The following is a 26,121-nucleotide window of genomic DNA, read 5'->3' on the forward strand; positions in this document are numbered from 1 at the left end:
TCAGGAAAGAATGAGATGGGGGAGATGATCAAAGGTTCTGTTTGGGAAATGTGAAATTTGAGGTGCATATTAGTTATCCCTTTAAATAGGCTCAACAGACAGCTGGGTATTAGACTCTGAGGTCCTGGTGAGAGACAGAGACTCTCCAGTTAAATTTTGGAGTATTATCTATACGATGGTGTACAAAGACTTTAGAAAGGATCATTTAGGAAATAAATGGAGATAAAGAAGTCAGATTATAGAGAACAGCTGCAAGTTATCCTTTTAGAGATAGGAAAGAACCTACCAAAGTAAACTGAGAACGGGGAAGAAAAGCAGATGGTGGTCTTTTGGAGGCCAGTGGAAGAGTAGTCCAAGAAAGTGGGAGTAATCAATTTAACGAATTCTGCTGTGAGGTCTAGCATAATGAAAACTAAGAATTAAGCACTTCTAGAATATTCAATGAAAATTAAGCAACTTCAGCTTTCCTTTTGTTTTCTCCTTCAAGGGAAAACAGGGGACCAATATGGTATCATAAAGTCATACTGAGTTCTATTTATCTTTTCCTTCACAGATTATTTAACTTAATTAAGCATATTCAAAAGCAGAGACATTACTTTGCCAACAAAGGTCTGTCTAGTCAAGGCTATGGTTTTTCTAGTGGTCAGGTATGGATGTGAAAGTTGGACTGTAAATAAAGCTGAGTGCTGAAGAATTGATGCTTTTGAACTGTGGTGTTGGAGAAGACTTTTGAGAGTCCCTTGGACTGCAAGGAGGTACAACCAGTCCATCCTAGAGGAGATCAGTCCTGGGTGTTCTTTGGAGGGACTGATGCTAAAGCTGAAACTCCAGTACTTTGGCCACCTCATGCGAAGAGTTGACTCATTGCAAAAGACTCTGATGCTGGGAGGGACTAGGGGCAGGAGGAGAAGGGGACAATAGAGGATGAGATGGTTGGATGGCATCACCGACTCGATGAACATGAGTTTGGGTGAACTCTGGGAGCTGGTGATGGACAGGGAGGCCTGGTGTGCTGAAATTCACAGAGTTGGACACAACTGAGCGACTGAACTGAACTGAACTGAATCTTCCTTTTCTGCAGTAAAGAGCCAAGGGAATAGACATACACAAAGTAAAAAGTCAATTTTTTATTGCCTGTAAATTACATAAAAATTTACCAACTTTTGAGTAGAAATTAGTACTCTATGTTATTGTTGTTATGTCACTAAGTTGTGTTCGACTCTTTTGTGACCCCATGGACTGCAGCACACCAGGCTTCCATTTCCATCACCAACTCCTAGAACTTGCTCAAACTCACGTCCATTGAGTAGGTGATGCTATCCAACCATTTCAACCTTTGTCGCCCTCTTTTCTTCCTGCCTTCAATGTTTCCCAGCATCAGAGTCTTTTCCAGTGAGTCAGCTAATTCCATCAGGTAGCCGAAGTATTAGAACTTCAGCTTCAGCATCAGTTCTTCCAATGACTCACCATAGAAGTGAAAGAAGTTCACTATGTGCTAGGGATGTCTGGGATGGTTGACTTGACTCATGATATAATTATTTTTCATAAAACTAATTCATTTTATGTTAACACTGTTAATTTCACTGGCATCTAATTTCCCACCTGTTTGTCAACTCTCTTCAAAGATAGAGACAGAAATTTTTTCTAAAGACTGTGAGCTCTTCTTGCTACCGTATTTATTTATGACACTAACTATATAAACTAAAGTGAAATAAAATAAATTCATTTTAGGCCAACATATTGACTTTTGACCTATATTCTCCAAACCTGTTGATAACTTGCTTTGTTTTGTGCCCCACTATTTGATAACTGCATTCCCAGGTTTTATCTAAGCACTGAGGGACTCTTCTTTGTTAACTTCTTTGTTAACTCTTCTTTGATAAGATATGAACTGCAGAGTCTCAGTGAAGAACTGTGTTCAACTTTTTCTGAAGGTAATGATGTTTGGGAAAGGCTGGGAAGTCATGGGAATTGCTGCTCTCAGACTGCTTTCTGGGTCAGCCTTGATGCCCAGCATGGTCATACTGGATTTAAGGAAAAACAGGATCACTTCAAAAATCATACTGCAATGACTGGAGAAAGAAGAAACAAAGAAACTGCATAGAAACTGTTTAACAGAAAAAGGAAAACAACAAGATTGAGATTCATGTAAATAAGTGAGGGAAAAAAATAACCTCCTTCCATGAAATGCATTAGTGAGGAGCCCATGTCAGGATGAGGATGAATGAATGACAAAACCAGGATTACAACTTCCAAAAACTATTGTCAACATCACTTCAATAGAGTCATAAGATATAGCTGTTATTTCAACAAAGGTCTTAATAATGATATCAAAAAGTTTAAAATATCAAGGTCACCATCTAAAATTATATATAAATATGAACTCATATTTTTGATAAACTTAAAGCAAAGAGGAAAAGGATGGTGAAATTCTCTATATCTATGTCTCTTGCCCCCACTACTTTCCCAGAGAAACTAAAACATACATTTTATGTTTTACAAATCTTAGAACTGTGAATTTTGGTTATGGAACCTCAAGATTCAACTTTTTGTAGTAATTCATCCTCTTTATAAGGACTACTTTGTTCCCGGAAAGTGGTTATTGTTCCAATTTTTTTTTCTATTTAAAAAAAATGATGTTCGATTTATAATCCAAGATAGACTGACCTTATGTATGTATCTCTGTTCTTTCTAAAGACATCATTAAGATTATAAAACAGGTAAATTTATAAACTTACATCACATAAGGTAATTAATACAAGGCAAACACATGTAGGAAATATCACCAAAGTTTTGGAAGATGAAAAGCAACTGTAGAGCGTTAATTAAGAAAAATGGATGAGACATAATAGAGTATATACTTGGAGGAGGTTAAATAAAAATGGGGCTTACTTTTACTTAGAATTACCAAAATGTCTTAGGACTTGAAACACAGGGTATGAGAGAGAACAGGATTTTAAGGCCTGGGTTGAAAACAATAATATCACAGTAAATTCCCTGCGTACAAACCCTCAGTACGCAAATTTTCAAAGATGAGAATGTGCATTTGCATGTTCCAATCAAGTAAGTTGTTTCAGGGGTCTGGCGTGCACTCTCACGTGGCTGTGCTTTTGTGTACTTTATGGTACTGTAGAGAGTACACTAGTACAGCATCTTTATGTCAAGCCCCGGATGTCCAAAAGCACGTGTTAAAGCATCAGTGATGGAGCTGGTACTGCTAAGTAGCACCCAAACACAAAAGTGAGAGAGTGGAGAGACGAGAGAAAGAAGAAGTAACTGAAGAATCGAAGACATTATGACATAGGAAACGGCAAGGGGATTTTCTTTATTTGACGAGGCATGGTTAGGTTTTGAAGCACAGGATGTGAATGCAGAATGGTACGCAAGGGTTGTAGCTGTCACTCAGAATATGATCCAGTGCTACCATGTCATCTATGATGAGAAAAAAAGAGCTACTACCCAAACATCACTGCGTTGTCTTTTCAAGTGAGTACACAGACTTGAATCCAGCAAAGAACCAGAACCGGTGCCATCAACATTAGGCTTGAGTGGAATTACAGCTTCCCTCCATCTCTTATTGCTGATGATCCTTCAGCTCTACCATCTCTCACCTCCCTTCCCTCCTCCAGTCAGTAACTCTTCTCATCTGTTCACTTGATGCCAGCCCCTGTATGCCAGCTGTTGTACTGTACTATCAGATTTTAAATGTTTTATTTTTTATGTTTGCTTTTTATTTATGATTTGTGTGCAAAGTACTATAACCTATTACAGTAAAGTATTACATAGCTGATTGTGTAAGTTGGGTACCTGGACTAAACTTTGTTGGACTTACGAACAAATTGGACTTACAAACACGCTCTTGGAACAGAATTCATTCGTATATAGAGAACTTGCTGTATTTGAAAGTAACTTTCACCCTCCCCATCTACAATACAGTGCCCCCTGCCCCAACAGAAATTGAACAGTCCAAGGAAACATAAGATAGTCCACATGATCACTGGAATCCCAGAAAAAAGACCTTTGTGTACCCACATACAGGATTTATGTTATGTATGGTTAGCTTTCTGTTCTCTCTACACCAGTGCCGCCTCTTGATATAACCTCATTAAAGTCAGTGTTCGCAGTCCATTAAAGTCAGTGTTCCCAGTCTACTTTTTCTTGTCTCATCCTTGAATCTGGATGGATAACAATCATTTTCTAATTCAAGCAGAACTTCAAGCTGAAAGAGTAACATCAAGATAAGCAACTTGGTGAAAATGAGATAAAAGATAAATTAAGGAAATGAGAACTTAATTTTTTGGTTAAACCCTCTAATTTGCATACCCTGAGATATTCAAGGAGAAATAATCCATTAAACAATAGGATAACCTGAAGAAGGAATTATCAGAAAATAAGAAGTTTCTCATTGAAATTAAAAAGGCAATTTCTCAAAGATCCAATTAAAAATTTTAGGAGATAAAGTGTAGGTATCACCTAAAATGAAAAACAAATAACAGAGAACAAAATATGAACAATAAGAAACATAGTTACTAACACAGAAAATACAATGTCTGCCTAATAGGAGATTCAGGAAAAAAATGAAAAATAAAGGGGATAAAATAAGACCAAAAGAATATAACTTTAGAATAAAGATTCATAGTTTTTACAAAATAAATAACAAAAATATCAATATATATCTGATTTTTTCATTTATAATGAAATGTCACAGTAAATAGAAGATACTAAAAGTTTTCAGAAAGGGAAAATATTGGTCTTCACCAACAGAAACATCAGATCAACACTGTATTTCTCATAGATGCTAGCAGATGATGAATCAATGAATTTAAAATATAAGAAAAATTACTTTCAATTACAATTTTACTTGCACCAAACTACCAATCAAGAAGGGGGGTAAAATGGAGCATTATTACATATGTGTACATTTAGAACTTTTTATGCCAAAAACTTTATATCTGGATGTGATTCTGATCTGTGATTTATATCTGATGTGATTCTGGACCAAGAGAAGGAGGTAAACCAAGGAGGACGATATAGGAAAGAGTGATTTATCCCCCTCGGAGAACCATAAAGGGACATCCTACAATGTCGGCAGGACTAACTAGTTTAAATGAAAGCAAAAGAACCTGCCTTGAAACAGGTATCAAGGAAAATTGGATTGTGGAGGCCTTGTTTATTCTTGAGAAATTATGGAGATGATAAGGCAAATAACATGAGGAAGAAAGGCTAACGAAAAGGCAATTGGAAAGTTGGAAGCTACACAGAAATGAAATGAGGAGCATCCTATTAGACTATGAAGAAAAACAGGTAGTCTCATACTTTAACATAAAAATCATGCATTGATTTCAGTCTTTAGGATTAACAACACATAAAGCACAATAGGAGTGTGTGTGTGTGTGTGTGTGCGCGCGCACGTATTGTTGTTTAGTCACTAAATCATGTCAGACTCTTTTGCAACCCCATGAACTGTAGCCCACCAGGCTCCTCTGTCCATGGGATTTCCCAGAAAGAGTACTGGAGTGGGTTGACAATCCCTTCTCCAGGGGATCTTCCTGACCTAGGGATTTAACTGCATCTCTTGTGTCTCCTGCATTGGCAGGCAAATTCATTACCACTGAGCTACCTGGGAAGCCCAGCTGTATATACATATATACACATATGTATTATATATATATTTAGAGTAAACATTCAAATAACAGAAATCAGCACTTTTAGGTGTGAGAGAAGAGAGATGTCATCTTCATCCAACAAGGCAAATGCTGAGACATTATTTATAGCTGACTGAATGAGAAAAGAGGTGTAAGTTAACTAAAGTTTAAAAATATCTATTAGAAGAACTTCAATGACATGTGTAACTATATTATGGGGTGAGGGAAGGGATCAGGAAAGGCTGCTGGTTTTGCAGCCTTTGCAGCCTCTGGTACTGCATAGTTCTTGCAATACCAGAACTATGCCTTCCAGTTCTAAGTTAATGATATGTAAAGTTGATAAGTCAGAAACAGCATTGTAATATCCAGGCAAGAATATTGGAGTAGGCAGCCATTCCTTTCTCCAGGGTATCTTCCCGACCCAGGGATCGAACCCTGGTCTCCTGCATTGCAGGCAGATTCTTTACTCTCTGAGCCACTAGGGAAAGTTCATTTGATATACAGAAGTAAATAATAGGAAGTTATTAAAAATAAAAGCAGATTGTAAGGAGGTGCCTTCTGAGTAAAAATGTGGGCACAGTACAGAGGCCTGGGCTCTGGAGAGCTGTCATTATTCTCCGGTACTCTTTTAGCCATGAGGCACATGTAACATTAATAAAAAGTAAAATACATACGGGTTTCCCTGATAGATCAGTTGGTAAAGAATCTGCCTGCAATGCAGGAGACCCCAGTTTGATTCCTGGGTTGGGATATATGCATATCAATCTATCTGTATCTCTATGAACAAAGGCAGCTTTGTCCAGATCAAGAAATAGTATCAATTATTGAAATTCTATCATTAGGCAATGGCCATGAGATGCATTAAAAAAAAAAAAGAATGCTGAAAGGGCCTTCCCAGGTGGCACTAGTGGTAAAGACCTCACCTGTCGATGGAGGAGTTGTAAAGATTCAGGTTCAACCCCTGGGCCAGGACGATCCTCTGGAGAAGGAAATGGCAACCCACTGCAGTATTCTGGCCTGGAGAATCCCATGGGCAGAGGAGCCTGGCAGGCTACAGTCCATGGGGTCACACAGAGCCAGACACGACTGAAGCGACTAAGCACACATGCACGTGCTATAATGATTCTAAAGTGGCTCCCTCTGAGTAAAGGACAGACCTGCAGTTATCATCACTGCTCTCTCAGGACACTCATCTTCTCAATAGGAAGTTCTCCTTCAGTACAAGGAAGAGAGGAAAATCATTCTTAAAGCTCCTACTTTGTATTCTCAGGTTCTCTCCTCTAAAAAATCTATCTGACTGCCAAGAACTATACCCTTCCAGGTGCAGTACATTTTATTTCATAGAGTAAAACATTACTCAGAGCTCAAGGAGTTAACATATTTCCTTCTCTGGTTGAAATGCTACCTTAATTATACAGCGTTTATTCTTGGCATTTCCAGTTTCCTAAAGAGACAAGGTTACTTTGCAATCTCTTTGTGCTCATGCATGTGTGTGGGGTATTGTTGAGGGGGGGTAAAATGCTTCCAGCTTACCACACTCAGAGAAAGAAATCATAAATCAGCAGGTCAGGCAGGTACTATTATTTCACCTTTAACATTATTATGTTTTCAATACAATATTTGAATGGATTTCCTTCTGCATAATAATTTATCGAGAATTACCAAAACTCTTAATGAGCTCAGAGAACTCTGGCTCCAATAAAATGAAACCTTTATCACAAATTGGTTGAGCCTATGACTGCAACTTCATCATTCAATTGTATATAAGTCAAGATGTATTTTTACTTTGTAGGAATAAGTTCCCAGGGAAAGAAAACTCATTTAAAAACTTTGGGCCATTAAACCTTACATGGTAGAATATCAGTAAAATAAAAATGAACTGGACCAAGACTCGAGAAACTTGGAATCCAGCCATCATTCCACAAGTAACAACTTATGTGACATTGGGAAAGTCTTCTAACCTTACTTGGTTTCAGTTTACAAATGTCAAAATGAGAGATGTGTCTAAATAAAGGCTTTCTAAAAATCTGTTGTAGTTCGAAAAATCATATAAATTTGGAACAGAGAACTTACAGTTTTCAGTGGCTGCTGCCATGTAGGTTATACTGTTTTTTCTAGAAATTATTCTCTTGCTAGAAATATTCATTAAATTGTCCATCATGAGAAAAACAGAAAGAAGCTTTTCTCTCTAAAAACTTAGGCAAAAAACCTTTAGCATTGTGTGCTCACTGCATGCAAGGATAATGCCATTTAATCCTTACACTAACTAGGTGTGACTTAGGTACTATAATCCCCATTTAATAGACCAGAATAATGAAACTCAGAAGGATTGAGCAGTTTTCCCAAGATCACCCAGCAGACGAGGTATAAAGATGGAGAATCTGAATCTGAGTATGTCAAAACCCAAAGAACTTCCTCTTTATCTTTTTGTTTAACCATTTAATACACTTAAATTTCACACAGTTATATAATCTTATAACCCCCAAAGAATCAAGCTCTTTCATACATACAATGGAATATACACATTGAACAGCTAATAACAGAAATTTGCTTAGTCCTAAACAGAATAAGTCTCCCAAAGCTACTATTAGTCTTGTACGTGCTTACTTTATGAATCAAAAATAATGACACAGGTTATTAAATACCAATTCTTTGCTCCCAAGAGAATACAATGAACAATAGTTGGAGAAGTTTATCAGAAGAGAGAATGCAACAAATATAAGTTTAAACACTGAGCTTCCATTTGGTAATCATGAAATTATGCATTTGAAAGGAAGTACAATATCTTTAAATTCACCTTTAAAAATATTTAAGTCAGTTTCATACTAGAGCATGTAGTTGAACCTACCCCCTAAGATGCTAATAAGAATCTTAAATTCCTTTAAGTATTACTGGAAAAGGGTAAGAAATTTAAAGCTAGGACCTGTTTCCCATCCCCACACCCATAGCTGTAGAAACCATGTCCTACACAAAGCTTCAAGACAAAAAGGAAACAAGTCTCTAGGAACATTCAGTTTATTGCCATAATGGATACTGACTAGAGCTCACTCATTCATTTACTTTAAAAGGTTTTGGTAACAGTGATCAGGTCAAGAGGAACCACCGGTCTAGGACCATAATTAGAAACATAAACCACCTAGAAGTATTAGAAACAAGCTGATTTATTATAAAAAGAGAGATGAGTCAAAAAATAAAATTGCTGAAGTTGGGCATTATAGTACAACCAATACAGCAAAAGAAAAAGAAATTACCCTCAAAAAACCTATAAGGATATTTTTCTCTGAAATATTTATAAAGTTCATCTTATATAATAATTTGCATTAAAAGTTAGCTAGACATAGTAAATAAAAGTACAAAATACTCCTTTTTAAGGACAATAAACAAAAATATTAAAGAAGAGCACTGTTAAACAGTAGAAAAACAAGATTAAACTTAGTGTTCCTAAAATTAAGGATCTCATAAAGAGACAAGTTCTTAAAGGAAGATAGGATGTTTTTGATATTATGCATGATTTTATTGGCAGAATGAATTGATTTATGATCCTCCAAAGAATGACAGAAAGCTTTCTTAATTCTTCCTTTAATCCTCATGAGTCAGTTACGTGAATAAATTTTGAAGACTATGACTCTATAAAGTCTTTATAAAGAAGTAATGTTGATTGGGTTTTCAACCCAATTAAGATCATACAATTTTAGAGCTGAGGTTGTTTTTTAAAGAGATAAAAACAGTTCATAAAGAATTGCTCCTAAGTAATGAAATAAACTAATTTGCCAATCCTTATGGTATTCTCTTCAATAAATAACTAAGGAGTAAAACTTACCACTGTTCTTGTACATCTTGAGTTGAAAAAATATATAATTAAAAGGTCAAGAGAAATATTTTAAATAATCTGGGTCATTAGCATATGTGAATGTTCATACACACAAATACAGACTTACTCTATGTTTAAGTTGAGTGAAATATACTTCAAATGGAATAAAGATGACTAAGTTAACCTCTACTTTAAAGAGATATTATAAAAGAATGAGGAGAATTTTAGGAAACATCACCCTCCTGTTACTGTAGCTATCATCATTCTGCTCTCTTACCTATCAATCTAATCTATCTCACAGATCTGGTTAACCCATCTAATGTATTTACTGCATGTCTTTCCTAATATGTGCAGCAAGTTAATGTCTTATATATTTACAGTTGAAACAAAAATTGTAAAACCTGTCCTACTTTTGGACTAATTACATTGTAGTCCACTATTATATCAATAAAGGAACTAAAAGGTATTTTTTTTCTAAGGTTGAAAGGAACAATTGCATAAAATATCTAAAAAATTCAAGCAGGATGAATAATGTAAGTGGTATGTTTATTTCTACAAGGTCTTAAAGCTTCATGCTTAAGAAAAAAGTTGATCAAATTCAAAATATATTACATACGTATTTTCAGATATTAAATAAAATTTAATCTACGGCAAATTCTTACATGAGCATTGACTATGTATTCATCAACAAAAATTCACTTAATAATAACACTTGTTATAAATTTCATTTGCCTTCTATCATAACAGGTTTGATTTTTAATCTTCTACCTCCCTCTCCTATACTGCCAAAAAAAGGAGGAATTAGAGAAAAGGGAGAGAAAAACTTCTTAAAAGGAAATATGGTTAAGGATTTATGTGGGGAACAAAAAGGATGTCTTCTATATTTTTAATCTTCTATTTCTACACATGCCACTACATCAGCGCTTCCCATAACTGTTTGAACAATTTCTCAATAGACTAATTTACATATATTGTGATTTTCATAACTATTGAATGTTTGTAAGACAGCTCCAAATTAACAATTTATAAAATATACTTTAGAACTATTCTTTTAGTTAATGAGTATACTAGAAGCTGTGAAAATTGATTCCTTTCAGACTGTCACTCTTGCTCAGTACTTATTTCTTGCCTGAAACATTCCCAGACTTAAAAAAAAAAAAATAGCTTGATGCGTTTTGACTCTGTCAGTATCATTTATCTGTACTAACACTGGAAAGAGAACACACAGATATAATACCCTACATCTCTGAATGTTTCCCCCAAATTGCCAGCAGTATGACATTATTTCCTTTAGGAACTACCAGTTTTTTTTTTTTTTTTCCCCTATCCTGTTAACTAGTGGAGGACAGAAGGGTAATATTTCGATCAAATAGAGATTCTAAGATTCTAAAATCCTCATACTCAGCAAAATTTCTACCAACAGTCAGAAAACTTTGCTTTGCTAACCCTAGTTCTATCTCTAAGTCACGTGATCTTGAGCAAGCCATTACAGCTGGCTCCTGCTCACTAGAAGACAGTCATGTGATATCATAATGAAGTCATATCATTTCTAGAACAGTATAAGGCACTTCATTTAAAAAAATGCTCTGACTTACAAATTAAAATGCTCCAAGCTCTGGAGCAAGAAATCTACCAATTTCCACATGTTGACATTATGACAATGTTTTAAATCCACACTATTAACACAGCGGTCATAATTATGGAATAATTCCAAAAAAGTACTAAGGTATCGAACAATTTAAATGGTCAGAAAATACAGCTGATTGACCCTTCCACACATTTATAATATGGGTTTTGCGATTCCATTTAACAGAAGACAATCTCAATCTCATAAAAATTATAAGAACAAAACTATTGGTATCCTCATCAAATTACAGTGAAACCAAGTGACTTGTAAAGGCCCACATCACTCACTATGGAATTTTATCTTATTTATAATGAGAAATTGCCATAATAATTTTATTATCTTCAGTTTTCAATAACCAAATCATTTTAAGTGTGGCTAACTTGGTACCATCAACTAAAGTTATATCCCAAGTCAGCAAGCTTAAACACAAAACCCAATAAATAGTTTTAAAGCACTGAATGAATAACCATACTCCAGATATGGATAGATAGACAATATCACATTAGAAATCTGTTGTTCATGCTTAAGGAAGGCAAAGAGTCTTGGCTGCGATATTTCACTGATGCTGTTTCTCTGTCTCACTAAAAGCTGTGACTAGCTTATTAAAATCTCAGGTGAACACGAATGATTGGCTATATAATCCACAGTGTAGAAACTAAGGCTAGCTGACCCAGTTAGAAAAAAATGGGATAAATTTTTTTGTCAAAGAAACCTAAATATGAGAAGCATGCAAATGAAATCATTTTGACATGTTTGCTTCTGTCATCTATGATATTTACACTTAAATCTATTAGATTCTCAACATACAGCTTCGAGAGAATGATGGAATTCTAACTGCAAATCTAACAGCTGCTTTAAGATGGATATTGTCAAGTAAGATATATCTTCTTCTTCCTAGTCACAGCAAACATATACTGACTACTTACTATATGCCTTGAAACTACACTGAAGTTCTCTATCCACAATTTTACTAAATCCTCATAAATACTCTATGAAATAAGTGCTTTCAGAAAAGGAGTATTCAGAAAGGGAAACAGATTGCGTCAAAGTGTGTGTCATAAGCAAGTGGTGGCACGAGGCTACCCCAAGCAGCTTTGCTTCTCATCACTGCAAATTTTCATAGAAGAAAAATACGGAAGTTACAGAGCCCTCAGTCAGTCCTGGTTTCTCCAGGCAGTATAAGGGTGAAATTTGAGTTGAACACAAATCATTACCTTCACTGATTTTCACCTTAAATTCGTGTGGCTCTTCGGCCTAATGGAAAAAGTTCTCTCTGCCACGGCTAACAGAAAACCTGCGATGCCTCTCTGCTTTGGTTCCTGGGAGCATCCCTCATTAACAACATTTACATGCCTGTTTTCAACATTAAAGAATAAAGAAAAGGAAACATTTCTCCACAAAAGTTTCCTTTCAGTGTAAGATAAAAATTGCCACCAGCTTGCTATCCCTGACACTCCTCAACACAAGCAAGATTCTGCCACTCCCGTGACAGTAAGATTCTCCCGACACAGGGGGGCCACATGTCATGACTGGGCTGAAAGCAGATTTAATTCTGCAGCTCACTTCAATGAGGTCATCTGAGAAACAAAATCTACTTCCTAATTGGAAGTCCGTATGAAATTATGATTTCTGACCTGGATCTGCTGCTGAAGCAAATTGATTTTGTGTTGTTGCTGCAGAAGCTGCTGCTGTTGTCTTGCGATCTGTGGAGAAACGGCACACAGAAAATTTAAGAGTGTATTGCAGTCCCAGGGGGAAATTCCCAGTGTTCTGTGTCACAAAGTTTGATAGGACATCAATTAAGCTCATGAAAATAGACGTGTTCACGCCCCTACAGGACCAGCAATTCATCCTTAAGTAGGATCAAACAAGATATTTCGACTTTGGGAACAGTTACATTTCTTTAGGCCTAAAACAAATGAAGTCTAAGACAACAGTGGTCCAATCCAATTTGAAATGCTAGAGTTTCCAAAATCCCGCTTTCCGGCAATCTAGTAAGGAGGTACAGTCTCTGACATCTTCAGCCCTTAGAAAACGAAAATAATGTCACACATCCTCCTGTTTATGAAACAGAGTCCAGAGTGGCACCAAGTATTAAAAGATGCTGTATTCTTTAGTGAGGTGTTGGTACATTTCTGTGTCTTGGTGAATATCGTCATTTTTGCCTCCCACAAACCCCTAACTCCCGAGTCTTCAGTACATTCAATTCTGGTCTCTGGCCCCACTTTCTACTAAATGGATTCTTAATAAAGTCACCAGTCACTTCCAATTTGTTAAATTCTGAAGTGTTTCCTAGTCCCCACGACTTGACTTTTCATCAGAATTCAATACTCAAGTGCTTTCCCTTGCCTGAACTTTCTCCCTTGGCTTCTCTGTCATCACATTTTCCTGGTTTTGCTCCTACCGCTGAGTCTGATCCTTCTCAGAGACCATCAGTGGCTCTCTTCAGTCATTCAATGTTGTAGGCTCAATTTTAGACTCTATTCCTTTCCTTCTATATGTCCACACATATGTCAAGTGATTACAAATTTGTTTCTCTAGCCTGATCTTTGCTGTAAGTGTTAGACCCATTTATCTAACAAACATTCTCAAAAGCACTCCAAATTCAACAGATTCAAAACTAAACTCTAGAACTGGCCCTCAATGTGGTCATCTTAAGTGTTTTCTAAGCCATATTACCACAATCCCCCCACCCTCTCCCTATTATTCCTTCTTATAACATCCTCTACCTACTTAATACATTCTATGATGTTATATTTCATGTTTGTTTTAATCAACAGATTTCTGTCTCCTCAGAAGGAATTCATAAATACAGTGATGTTAGGGACCATGCTGATTTTCCTTTCACCATTTACACAAAGTCTGATGCAAAGGAATACAGAAGGAACATTTGATGCAGCATATATGAGTGAAGAGAAACACTTCATTATATGATATAGGGCAGGAAACCTGCTCACAAAAATCTAACTTCTGACCTCATAAAACTTATAGCTTTCTTACAAATGAGCTCTAATTCTTATTCCTAATGCTATGAACACTATCATTTTCATTATGAAGGTATATTCTTTAACCTCTGTTTCAGAAAGCTAAAAATTCAGGAAAAAATAGATACAGGGTCCATTACTATGAATGAAAGTACAGAACTTATATAATGAAGTTGGATCCTCATGGCTTCACAATGCATTTTTTATTTCCACTGTATACACTGGTGCAATTATAATTATTTTAGTACTTTCATTTTATCTTAAGAATACAGGTTAAAGAAATTCCTTTTTATTTTCTTGAAGAAAAGTTGGAAAGGAAAAGGTAGAAAATGATACATCACTCTCCTCTTTAAGTCTGGTTTTTTTCCTCCCATATATCAATATTTCAGCTGATATTTAAATCTTTTTATAAGTGTCTTAAACTTTTCTCAGGAAACTGACTACCTCATAGCCCTCCACATTCCCTCCTGTTCTAAGTCATTGCTGGCTTTGGCCTGTATTGGTGTGATAACCTCCTGTTTGTTCTCTCTGCTTCTGCCCTTGCTCCCTGCAGCCTATTATAACCTAGTAGAAAGACAGATCATTTTAAAACATACGTTGTGTTGTGTTAGTCATCATTTCAAAACCCTATGTCTCAGTTTCCACATAATGCCTGTAAGGCCCTGTATCTCTCCAATCTCATCTCTTCTCTGTCTCTTCACTATTGCCATACTGCTCCACCGTCTGTTGAACATACCAAAGATACGCTTATTTTCCAAGAATACTTCTGCCTCTGGGACATTGCATGTACTCTCCCCTCCATAAACAATAATCTTTCTGGATAACTACACTGCTCACTCTCTCACCACCTATGAGTCTCTGCTCAACTGTTATACTGTCAATGAGACCTCCCTGAGCACTCATTCTATAAGAGCCTACCTCTACTTGGCACCCTCATCCCTATGTCTCTGCTTCATTTTCAACATATATTTAACTGATTTATTGTCTATCTTTTCCTAACTAGAATTTAATACATATGAGATTTTTGTCTATTTTATTCCTTCTGTATTCCATTAACTAGGACAGAATCTGGCATCAAATTGGGGCTCAACAGTGGTAGCTCAGGTAGTTAAGAATCCACCTGCAATGCAGGAGACCCTGGTTTGATTCCCTGAAGATCAGGAAGGTCCTCTGGAGAAAGGATAGGCCATCCATACCAGTATTTATGTGCTACCCTTGTGGCTCAGATGGTAAAGAATCCACCTGCAACGTGGGAGACCAGGGTTCGATCCCTGGGTTGGGAATATCCCTGGGAGGAGGGCATGGCAACCCACTCCAGGATTCTTTCCTGGAGAACTCTCATGGACAAAGGAATCCAGCAGGCTACAAGCCAGCGTGGTGTGCCAGAGGGGACCTGAGAGAACAGAAAGGGTTCCAGGAACCTGACCTGTAGCCTCCAGAAGGAATCTTCTCCCAGGCTGTGTAGGCATCATTACCTGGCACCTCTCCAATACAAGGGAGACATTTCTGGAAGTGCCTAATGATTTCTTAATTTCCCTGGTGGCTCAGAGGGTAAAGCGTCTGCCTGCAATGCAGGAGACCTGGGTTCGATCCCGGGGTCAGGAAGATCCCCTGGAGAAGGAAATGGCAACCCACTCCAGTACTCTTGCCTGGAAAATCCCATGGACAGAGAAGCCTGGTAAAGTCCATGGGATCGTAAAGAGTCGGACATGACTGAGCGACTTCACTTTCTAAGGAGAATGTCAGAGTAAGTAAAAAATTCTAGAATCTATGGAAGATGTCTGAGAATAGGCCAGGATGTGAAAAGAAAAAGTAAGGTACATTGCTCTTCATTAATAATTGCCCAGATTTTTGAGGACAAGCATGCTCCCAGACCCATCAAAATATGGAGTTTCTACAAAGAAATATCTTCATCTGAGCTCCGGTTTTAGAGGCTCCTAGGATTTTCTGAATTCAGATAGCTAAAAGTATTGACGGCTGTTGTTCAGTTGCCAAGTCATGTTTGACTCTTTATAACCCCACAGACTGCAGCATGCCAGGCTTCCCTGTCCTTTACCATCTCCCAGAGTTTGCCCAAATGCATGTCCACTGAGTCAGTGATGCTTCTAACCATCTCATTCATCTGCTGACCCATTCTCCTCTTGTCTTCAATCTTTCCCAGCATCAGGGTCTTTTCCAATGAGTCGGCTCTTCTTACGAATAAGAAAACAATGGTGTTCTTCTAGACTGCTGTGGGCAATCACTATCTGAAGTTATTTTGTTAATTCTTCTGTTCCTCTTGATTGTCTCTCTTTCCACTAGAATTTAGGGGCTTTGTCTTCCTGTTTAATTGAAGTAACTTCAGTAGTTAGCATAGTACCTGGCCCACAAGAAGCACTTGATTACTATTTTTTTTTAATAAGTTAAAATTACCTTCTCCAGGGGTTTAAACTATTCTCCTTTATGTAGATAATCACAGAAACTAAGCTCAGCCCTCTCTTCCAAACTGTTTATTGATAAAGAAAGCTGAGCACCGAAGAACTGATGCTTTTGAATGGTGGTGTTGGAGAAGACTCTTGAGAGTCCCTTGGACCACAAGGAGACCCAACCTGTCCATCTAAAGGAGATTAGTCCTGAGTGTTCAATGGAAGGACTGATGTTGAAGCTGAAACTCCAATACTTTGGCCACCTGATGTGAAGAGGTGACTCACTTGAAAAGACCCCGATGCTGGGAAAGATTGAGGGCAGGTGGAGAAGGGGACGACAGAGGATGAGATGGTTGGATGGCATCACCGACTAAATGGACATGAGTCTGGGTAAATCCTGGGAGTTGGTGATGGACCGGGAGGCCTAGACTGCTGCAGTCCATGGGGCCACAAAGAGTCAGACACGACTGAGTGACTGAACTGAACTGAACTGAATATTCTCTCTCATAGTTTCAGATGGGCAACCTGAAGACAGTTCTAATTCAATATAAAAAAGCCATGTGCTTTTCCAAATCTACTTGCCTTTGGGCTTTGCCTGTCACCCAGGCTCAACCCTTTTCCTCTCTCTTTAGCCCACTTAAAAAATTCAACTATACATGATTCTTCCACCTGTTCTCTTCCACCTGTTCTCCATGGTCATTACACTGTTTACAGTCTCATGTCTTATTTAGATTATTATAATAGGCTCCTAACCAACTTCCTGCCCCGTAATTGGAAATTTACTTCACTAGTTGAATCCTACACCTAGCCTTCAGAGCTCACACCAAACAGGTCAAATGAAAGCTTTTATAACATCCCTGACTAGAAATGTTCTCTTGACTCTCTCCATGGTTCTTTTTGTATTTCTCTCTTATCCATCACCTTGATTACAATCATTTCCATGTTGCATACCACTGAAATAGTTGATAAGCTTTTTCAGATCAGTTTTTTGTTTACTTTGGTATTCTGCCTTTTTATTATGCAAGGTAGAGAGGAGAGAAGCTTTTATTGATCTCTGTTTGCCTCACAGAGTGACCTATAAGCTGCAGGTGAAACAATGCCTGTGCCTCTAGCTCTTACTAGACTGTTTGTGTCTCTACTTCTGACTCACCTGTTCTTGCTGCTGCTTGGCCAGCTCCATTTGCTGGCGTTGTTTCTCAATCTGAGACGCAGCCAGTTTCTTCTGCTCATCATGGGCAGCCAGCAGCTGCTCTCGCAGACTGGTTAGCTGATTGATCATACCCATGAGCTGCCTCTCCTTCTCAGCTAGGCTTTCGGGAGTCCCTGAGAATAAGATGGCAATAAGATGTGTGAAAAAACAGAGAAATGAGAAGAGAGTGGTTCCTCAATCACAATGACTAGGGTATGTGGAGAAATATTACAAATAAAAGTTTTGGCACCCAAACAAACATATACTTACCTTCTTTCAAACTGTAACTCAATAGTAAAAAGTGATGGCTATTTATCCATTATAGAATATCAGGATGAACAGATATTTTGATTATTTTGTATTTATGACAAGTAACAATCTATATAGCTTTTTTCCCTTTAATTTTACAAGTAAATGGAATACTATTGGCTGAGCATTTATTATTCTTAATGTTCTAATCTGGGGCCTGATGGAAATAAAAAGAGGTTTAAAGCACAGTTCTTGGCTTTAAGTAGTTTTTTAAATCAAATTAAAGACTCAAGAGAAAAACCTGAAAACATAATAAGTTATTAAGAGACCAAGTTATCATTATCAGAGATATCTCCTTTTCTTAAAACGAGAATTTTGAAAAATCAGAATTAAGGAATCCTACATTTAAAAAGAAAAAAAAAAAAAAAAACAACTATTAACCCATCAAGTTTTAGACAGTTTTCTCAAATGCCACTGAGAGGCTTTCTTCAAAGATAGAATAGAGCTAGCAGAAAAAATATTCAAGTTTGAGAATATAAATTTATGTTATCATGAAATAATGAAACATAGCTGTAAAACTAACATTATGGCCTCTCAAGGTTACAGTTAAATCCAAGATTTGGAGAACAAATCACACAATAATTTAAAATAAGCAGTACGTTTGAGATATTTAAACCACGCCAGTGAATCTTCTAAGTCAGGTTAAAATACTGATTTGTTACACCAGAAATGTGAGCGGTTCACTGAAATAGAAACAATATCACTTTTAATTGTTCTTTTAAGATTCATCAGATAGACAAGACCCCTATGGTAAAGAACTAGCAGTACGAGAGAACACACTTTTTAATTACGGTTTTCAATTCAAACCTAAGACACTAAGCACTACCTCAATAATGTATTTGCCACCTGTATATGTGAATTAGATAGAAAGATCTATTATAACTCAGTCACCATTCCCCATCTCACTACATTTCCCTTCATCAATTTATGATGAAAAAACACGTGCTTTTAGGAAGTAGTAGCTATAAGCTTCTAATTTTCATGTGCCCATTTGAAATGGAAATAAAATTTCAAATATAATTTACATAGGCTATAGAACAGATATCCAGAAAGGAAGTTCTGAGTGGAACAGAAGGCAAGAAACATATCATATACTCCTTATTATCAATTCTTAGTCTTAATCAGGACAGGTGCTCAATAAATTGTTAAGGATTTATTATACTCCAGATATTTGGATTCCATTAAACAGAAGAAAATTTTTATAAGAATAATAGCAACATGACTATTCTAATCAGAATCCTAATATTAAATAATCTAAATACATATTAGAAAGATATTTCAATGAAAATATTCAAATGATGGTAAAATGTATACCCTCATACACCATCAGCAAGAGGAGTAAATTGCTATCACATTTCTCAGAATATACACTAGGAAATGTGACGCATATCATGTTTTATAATACTCATAAGGAGATTCAGGACACATCCTAGATTTTTGGCAAGATGCAAGAACCATTTACTGAGAGCAAAGGTCTGAGAAAGGGTTTGGTTTATGGGTGAGAATCAAGGAGGCAGTTTCATTTCTAAAAATCTAACCCAAGAAAACTACAGAAAATGAAGTATTAATAAAGTTCTTAAATGAAATATTAGAAACAATCTAAATACCAAATCATCAAATAATTACAGGACATCCAGATGGTAGTATTTTGTACCCATGAAGAAAAAGTATTTTAAGAATATTTTATAATATTCGAACTTGTTCATGACATAAAGCTAGGTGAAAAAGTTGGATAGAAATGAAACATTTGTATAAACACTTCAAGGCATTCACATATCTACATTTATAGGAAAAAAGACTGGAAGAAAGTTTATCTACATATTAATAGTGCTTATTCCTAGGTGATGGGTCATTAAATGGGTCATTTTAATCTTTTCATATTTGTTACATTTATAAAATCTTCTACAATGAACATTATTACTATTATTATTATTACTTGGCAAATACATGTATTTCCTGTAAATACATATAAGTATAATTTAAGAGCTTAAGGTACTATTATCTATTTTATAGCTGATATAATACCAATGTATAAAGAAATATATATATTTGATAATGAGTACCAACAAATATCATTTTGGCATTCAGTATATGAAATATTAACAAAATCCTGTCTTCACTTAGTCACACAGACATCAATATTTCTACTTGAAATCTAATTTTATTGTCTCTGTTCAATTCAAACTCTGTGAACCTTTATCCCACTTCCCTTCATCTTTCATGTTTCAGTTACTTGCACTCTTGTATGTTTTAATTTATGCTAATCTTGCTTCGATTCCCTAAGAATGAAGGCTTTCAAGACAAAAATATCTTACATTTCAGTTCTTTCTACTGCCTAGTGACTATAGAATGGTTATCATGAGAGCAATTCTTTTCATTCTGTAGGTTCCAGAGCAGAAGTGCACATCAGAACATTCCATAACCCAATGTGAGGGAAGTCATAAAGGAAGGGAACCAGCTTCAGTCATTCCAACCTCAGGAAGAGATAATCACCATGTAAACATTGCTTATATTCTTTCATCTTCCACATCGGATTCACTGGGAATCTTCTCATCCTTAGACCATATTGTAAAATCAGTCCATGTGTTTTCATCTCCACTAATGCCCCTCAGTTCAGGCTATTACCATCTCTCCTCTCTTGCCATGACTCCCCCAACAGTTTCTAAACATTCTATCTTCTACTTCTCCTACTAAAACCCATTCTCCAAACAGAAGTTCAGAGCGGTCATTTAGAGAGATATGCCAGATCATGTCGGGCTCCCAGGTGGCTTAGCAGTAAAGAATCTGCCTGCAAGGCAGGAGACCCAGGTTTGATCCTTGGATCAGGAAGATTCCCTAGAGAAGGGAATGGTAACCCACTCCAGTATTCTTGCCTGGAGAATCCCATGGACAGAGGACCCTGGCAGGCTATAGTCCATGGGGCCGCAAAGAGTGGGACACGACTGAAGCGACTTAGCATACACACACATCAGCTCATATCACACAACAGAATAAAACCATTTCAAAGCTATATACTGGGCATAGAATAAATTCCAAACTCCCTGCCCTTACAGAGCCCTAAATGATGAGGCCCTTGCCTTTCTTTGGCATTATCTCCTCCCATTTTCTCTTGCCAAAAAATTGTAGTCCCATTGCCTTCTTTTAGTTTCCCTAACACCAACATACAACTTGTTCCCATTTTAAGGCCTCTGTATTTCAAGTATTTCCCTCTGGTAAACTTTTCCCCTAGAGTTTCTCAATCTCAGTGCCACACACATTTTAGTTTGGATGCTTCACTTCCTGGGGAGGCATGCGGTGTAGATGCTGGTAGCACACCCTGCCTAGTTGTAACACCTCAAAATGTCTCCAGACATTACCAAATACCCCTGGTAAAGAACTACTAGCTTTTTGGTTTTTTCTTTCATTCACTCAACATATATCCACAGAATTCCTCCTGCATGCTTTACACTATTCTAGGAGCTAGGGGCCCTACAATGTTCAAGCCAGAGAGAATGTCTGCTTCATAGAGACTACATTTAAAGGGAGGAGATAATTAACCAACCAATCCACCAATCGACTCCAATCCATCCAAATAGTAACTTAAATGCCAACTCCTCTCCCAGAGTGCTTTTCCTGAACACCAAAATTTAAAAAGCCACCCCCTCCTCTTCTATCACGTGACTCCACCTTTATTCTGTACTTAGTAGTCAGCACCATATGCTGTGTTGTTACTGATATTCATTTATTGAATCTCCCAGTAGAGAATAAGCTCCATGATAGCAGAATACTACCTTGTTTTGTTCAACACAATATCCCCCGAGTAGTGCCTCACACATGGTAGACACCTTGTGTGTGTGTGTGTGTGTGTGTGTGTGTGTGTGTGTATTAGTCGCTTGGTCATGTTCAACTCTCTGTGACCTCATGGACTGTAGTTAGTTGCTTGGTCATGTTCGATTCTCTGTGACCTCATGGACTGTAGTTAGTCTCTTGGTCATGTTCGACTCTCTGTGACTCCATGGACTGCAGTCTGCCAGAATCTTCTGTTCATGGAATTCTCCAAGCAAGAATACCACAGTGGGTTGCCATTCTTTTCTCCAGAGGATCTTCCTAACCTAGGGATAGAACCCGGGTCTCCTGCATTGCAGACAGATTCTTTATTATCTGAGCCAACAGGGAAGCCAAGACATCCCATAACTTTTTATTAAATGAATTAAATAAATAAACTTAAGAACAAAGTCCTTAATTGACTGATAATGTACAATTCTATGCAAATAGATCAAAACCCTTATTGGAACTATTTAAATTAAGGATGGTTTCAAATACATTTGATATAATGAGAAAAAAAATCTTTGGAAGCTGATATTTCCTAAATGTTGTTCTACCAAAATAGAATAGATATTTGACTTGAACAATCAAAATCACAGGAAATTTTTGGAAGTTTTGATCCAACTAAAGGAAAAATAAAAGGAAGGAAGAGTCACTCAGGAAAGGAAAGTCCTAGAATTTCAACACTAAAAGTAAATTAGATATCATGTTTCTTCCCTCGGAAACATTACCACACATTTAGTTCTCTGTTTCAAAGCAATAGTCAGTCTTTGCCAGGATGTTTTGTTCTTTTATTGCTGGTGTTCCTTACGTTATCACTGTTGTAATTTGGATAGGACTCTACTCAATTTAATTTTTTTATAGAAATGTTGCTGCTTTCAATTGGTATTCCACTTGAAGGATCTAAAAGTCATTCATTGTGTTGCCTTTAAAAATTCTGCCTAGTGAAAGAGTCTCTACTAGACTGTAAGCTCCAGAAGGGCAGAAATCTGTCTACTCCATTTGCTATCATTACATCTCCAGAACATAGCACATGGCAAGACAGATAGCAGTATTTGTTGAATGAACTAAAAATATAATGAATAGAAACTAACTTAAGTTATTCTAAATTTATTACTAAAGCTTTTTTCAGTGGCAGTCTTATCCAACAAGAGTAAAAAGTTAGACCCCAACATCACAAGGTATGAATGGCATTATTCTGATTCATCAAAGGAATATTTAAGTTATCCAACCTACAAACATCTGTGAATTGGTCTTTTTCACTGACAATGAATGCAATCAAACTTTGATAAAATTTAATTACATACCATTTACTGCAATATTGATACTCATAGAAATTGGAATCAACTAAAATTATATAAGGGGTATTATCATTGCTAATATGATAAATATAGTTACTTTTGGGTTTCTGCAACTTACTTTGAAAAAATAGTTCCTTTTTGCTTCAATACCTTTATTTTTTGGCTGCACTGGACAGCTTGCAGTTTTAACTAGCATCAGGGATTGAACCCCAATCCTCAGCAGTGAAAGTACAAAGTCCTAACTACCAGGGAATTCCCTTTGTTTCAATATCTTAAATGGCGGACTTTGGCTTGGATTTTAAAATATATGTACTATAGAAAGCTATCAGTTTTAGGAGTGACTACAGTTAGAGTGAAATGGAACACTTGAAAGTAGCTATGGTCTTTACCATTGTTACCCCATGACTGGATATTTTGTTCCTGGGATGTTAACTCCAGTACTTTGGCCACCTCATGCGAAGAGGTGACTCATTGGAAAAGACTCTGATGCGGGGAGGGATTGGGGGCAAGAGGAGAAGGGGACGACAGAGGATGAGATGGCTGGATGGCATCACTGACTCGATGGACGTGAGTCTCAGTGAACTCCGGGAGTTGGTGATGGACAGGGTGGCCTGGCGTGCTGCGATTCATGGGGTCGCAAAGAGTTGGACACGACTGAGCGACTGATCTGATCTGATCTGATGTACTATCATTGTGCAGTGAAAACAAGTACCATTGTTATTTTTTATAAAAAAAAAGTTCAGTTCTATATAATCTCTTATTACACAAGTCTACTTTTTAATGGAGATAGTAATTTTGTAAACTTCTCCCAAATTTAATCCATCCACTTACTTGGATATTGTACTTAAAATGTAAAACAACAGTTTAAAAAATATGGCATTACATTCGCTGCATGTAGAGACTGGAATACAGTCAATAATAACTATCTCAAAACATGGCATTGTTTGGTCATTCATTCGTGAAATATGTACTGGGTTCCAAACTGTGGGCTACTAGTAAGGTAGGTAATGTACAAGGACAGTTCACCATGTGACTAGGCTAATGATGGGTGCATCTTAGAGGCACTATTCATCTAGCTGTCGTGGGTCTGAATGTGTTTCAAGTTTTAGAGGATTTTAGGTATCACCCATTCCAAGCTTACTGGAGACTGACTACCAAGCATCGTGTAAACAGCATAGGCTTTGAAGGTAGAATTAAAGTGAGCTCTTGACTCTCTCATAACTAAATATATGGTTTTGGATAATTAATCTTTCTTTGAGATTCAATTTCTTCCTACCTAAAATGGGAATAAAATGACTTTGTTACAATAATTCTGTAAGGAAGATGTTAACAAAGTGCCTGTATATAAATGGGCATGTAATCAATGCAACTGTTTTTAAATGAGCGGATGAGGAAACAAACTAGGAGTAGCTTGATTCCCACAAGTCCTTGAAAGAATCTGGGCAACAAGACACTGCGTCTTTTTAACTGTACCATGCTTCTCTAGGTAGAGAATTGTTCACTTCAAAAAGGAAAACGCTTTAGGATAATTCTGTTATCCAGTGATCTGGAAGGCATAAGCTTTGGAGTCCCCATCTACAAGAAAAATAAATAAATAAATGTTTTTATAATTATTGTAATTTTAGAATCTTCACACCCTTCACACAAATGAATACTTGTTAAATGAATGAATGTATTTTTAAATGAGAAAATGTGGAGGAGAGCATATTTTATTTTCAATAATAAAACCCAGATTAACTATGTAACAGTATCTACTTAAAACATGCTTTATTAAGTCCCTTCTGTAAAAGGTGTATAAAACTTCTTAACTGGTGAACTGGATTATCATTTTCCAGATCAAGGAGAGCCAGTGGCTGACTGTTCTCTTTCTATCACTTGCTGTGCTTATACACTGGCATAAGGACTCTGGCTTTCTAAGACAGAGCAAGTAATTGATTTGCAGAAAACATAAAGTCACTTTCTGCTTTTATATACACTGCCAGACTTATTTTAAAAATTTATATTCTGTATACCAGTAGTCTTTCTTCAGTTCTTATGAAATAGTTTTTACAAAAACGGAAAACATTACTCATAAGCAACTACAAGGAACTATAAAACAAGCTTAGTAGATTAAAAACATTAAACATTTACTTTATTTAGAAGTAAATGAATATATGTTATGTACCTTCCTTATGGCTGTCTCTTATGTTAAACAAATTCTAGATCCAACAGTTCCCTCAGAAAATAATCAGCATTTCCAACCCCTCTGAAAAAATGTGAAGACATATATAAATATACATATATATATGTATATATTTTATGCACAAATGAAATAGTCACAAGGTAATTAGCAAAACATGTGTTTCTTAAATAGTTACTGGATTTTTAAGAGTGGGTTTAAAACAACTTCAAAGTTGTACAAATCCTAACGTATCTAAATGCTGAGATTTTTAGTTTCCTTGTTTTAAATTCACAAAAACCCAAGGATACCTTTTACTAGATGACCTAAGACCTGATTCTGGTTCAAGCCTGCTTATCTTCAAATTCTCTAATGCTATTTAAAGAGAATTGTCTCTTACAAGTCATATACTAAATCTACATATCTCTTAATTTTCAAAATTTTATGTCACCTACGAGAGGGTCTACTTTAATTGACATGTTGAAACTACATAGCATGTCTGTAATTCATGAGTTCTGATAGACCACAGTATTGCTAAATAATTTCCTTGAACTTATTATTGGCATTCTAGAGCTGTTTGGTGCATTTGCTTTTATGTCCCATCTTTTAGGAAAAAAAAAAAAAAAGTACAGTTTTCCAAAAGAGCCATTTTTCATTATACCAACTGCAGCTGGCATTTTCCTGAGTATCATATACAACAGTTGGTTGACCTAAATTAATGTATCCTGAGCAGGGTGAGAAGCGTCTACAGGGATATCAATGGTAAAGAACGCGAGTAAAGAATTCTTCAAACAAGGCAGGTAAAGAGACTGATTTAGGCTTTTCTGAGTGATCTAGCCAGAACACCTCTCAAACAATGCCCTGCTTTTAGAACCTGACCAAAACAGA

The 26,121-nt window shown here is 36.6% G+C and overlaps 1 protein-coding gene across 15 annotated transcripts in view; it reads right to left on the minus strand.

Annotated features, from left to right (window-relative positions):
* Window positions 1-26,121, minus strand: part of SOX5 (SRY-box 5) — a 1,171,960-nt gene that overhangs the window by 233,953 nt on the left and 911,886 nt on the right. For all 15 annotated transcript variants that reach the window (XM_027541542.1, XM_027541545.1, XM_027541540.1 and 12 more), the window contains 2 exons: window positions 17,623-17,795; window positions 12,718-12,786 (listed from right to left, as the gene is read on the minus strand). In XM_027541542.1, the coding sequence (XP_027397343.1) occupies window positions 12,718-12,786; window positions 17,623-17,795 (242 nt within the window). The remainder of the gene's footprint in view (window positions 1-12,717; window positions 12,787-17,622; window positions 17,796-26,121) is intronic.

Source organism: Bos indicus x Bos taurus, chromosome 5 (genome assembly GCF_003369695.1).
Source record: "Bos indicus x Bos taurus breed Angus x Brahman F1 hybrid chromosome 5, Bos_hybrid_MaternalHap_v2.0, whole genome shotgun sequence".
Lineage (NCBI taxonomy): Eukaryota > Metazoa > Chordata > Mammalia > Artiodactyla > Bovidae > Bos > Bos indicus x Bos taurus.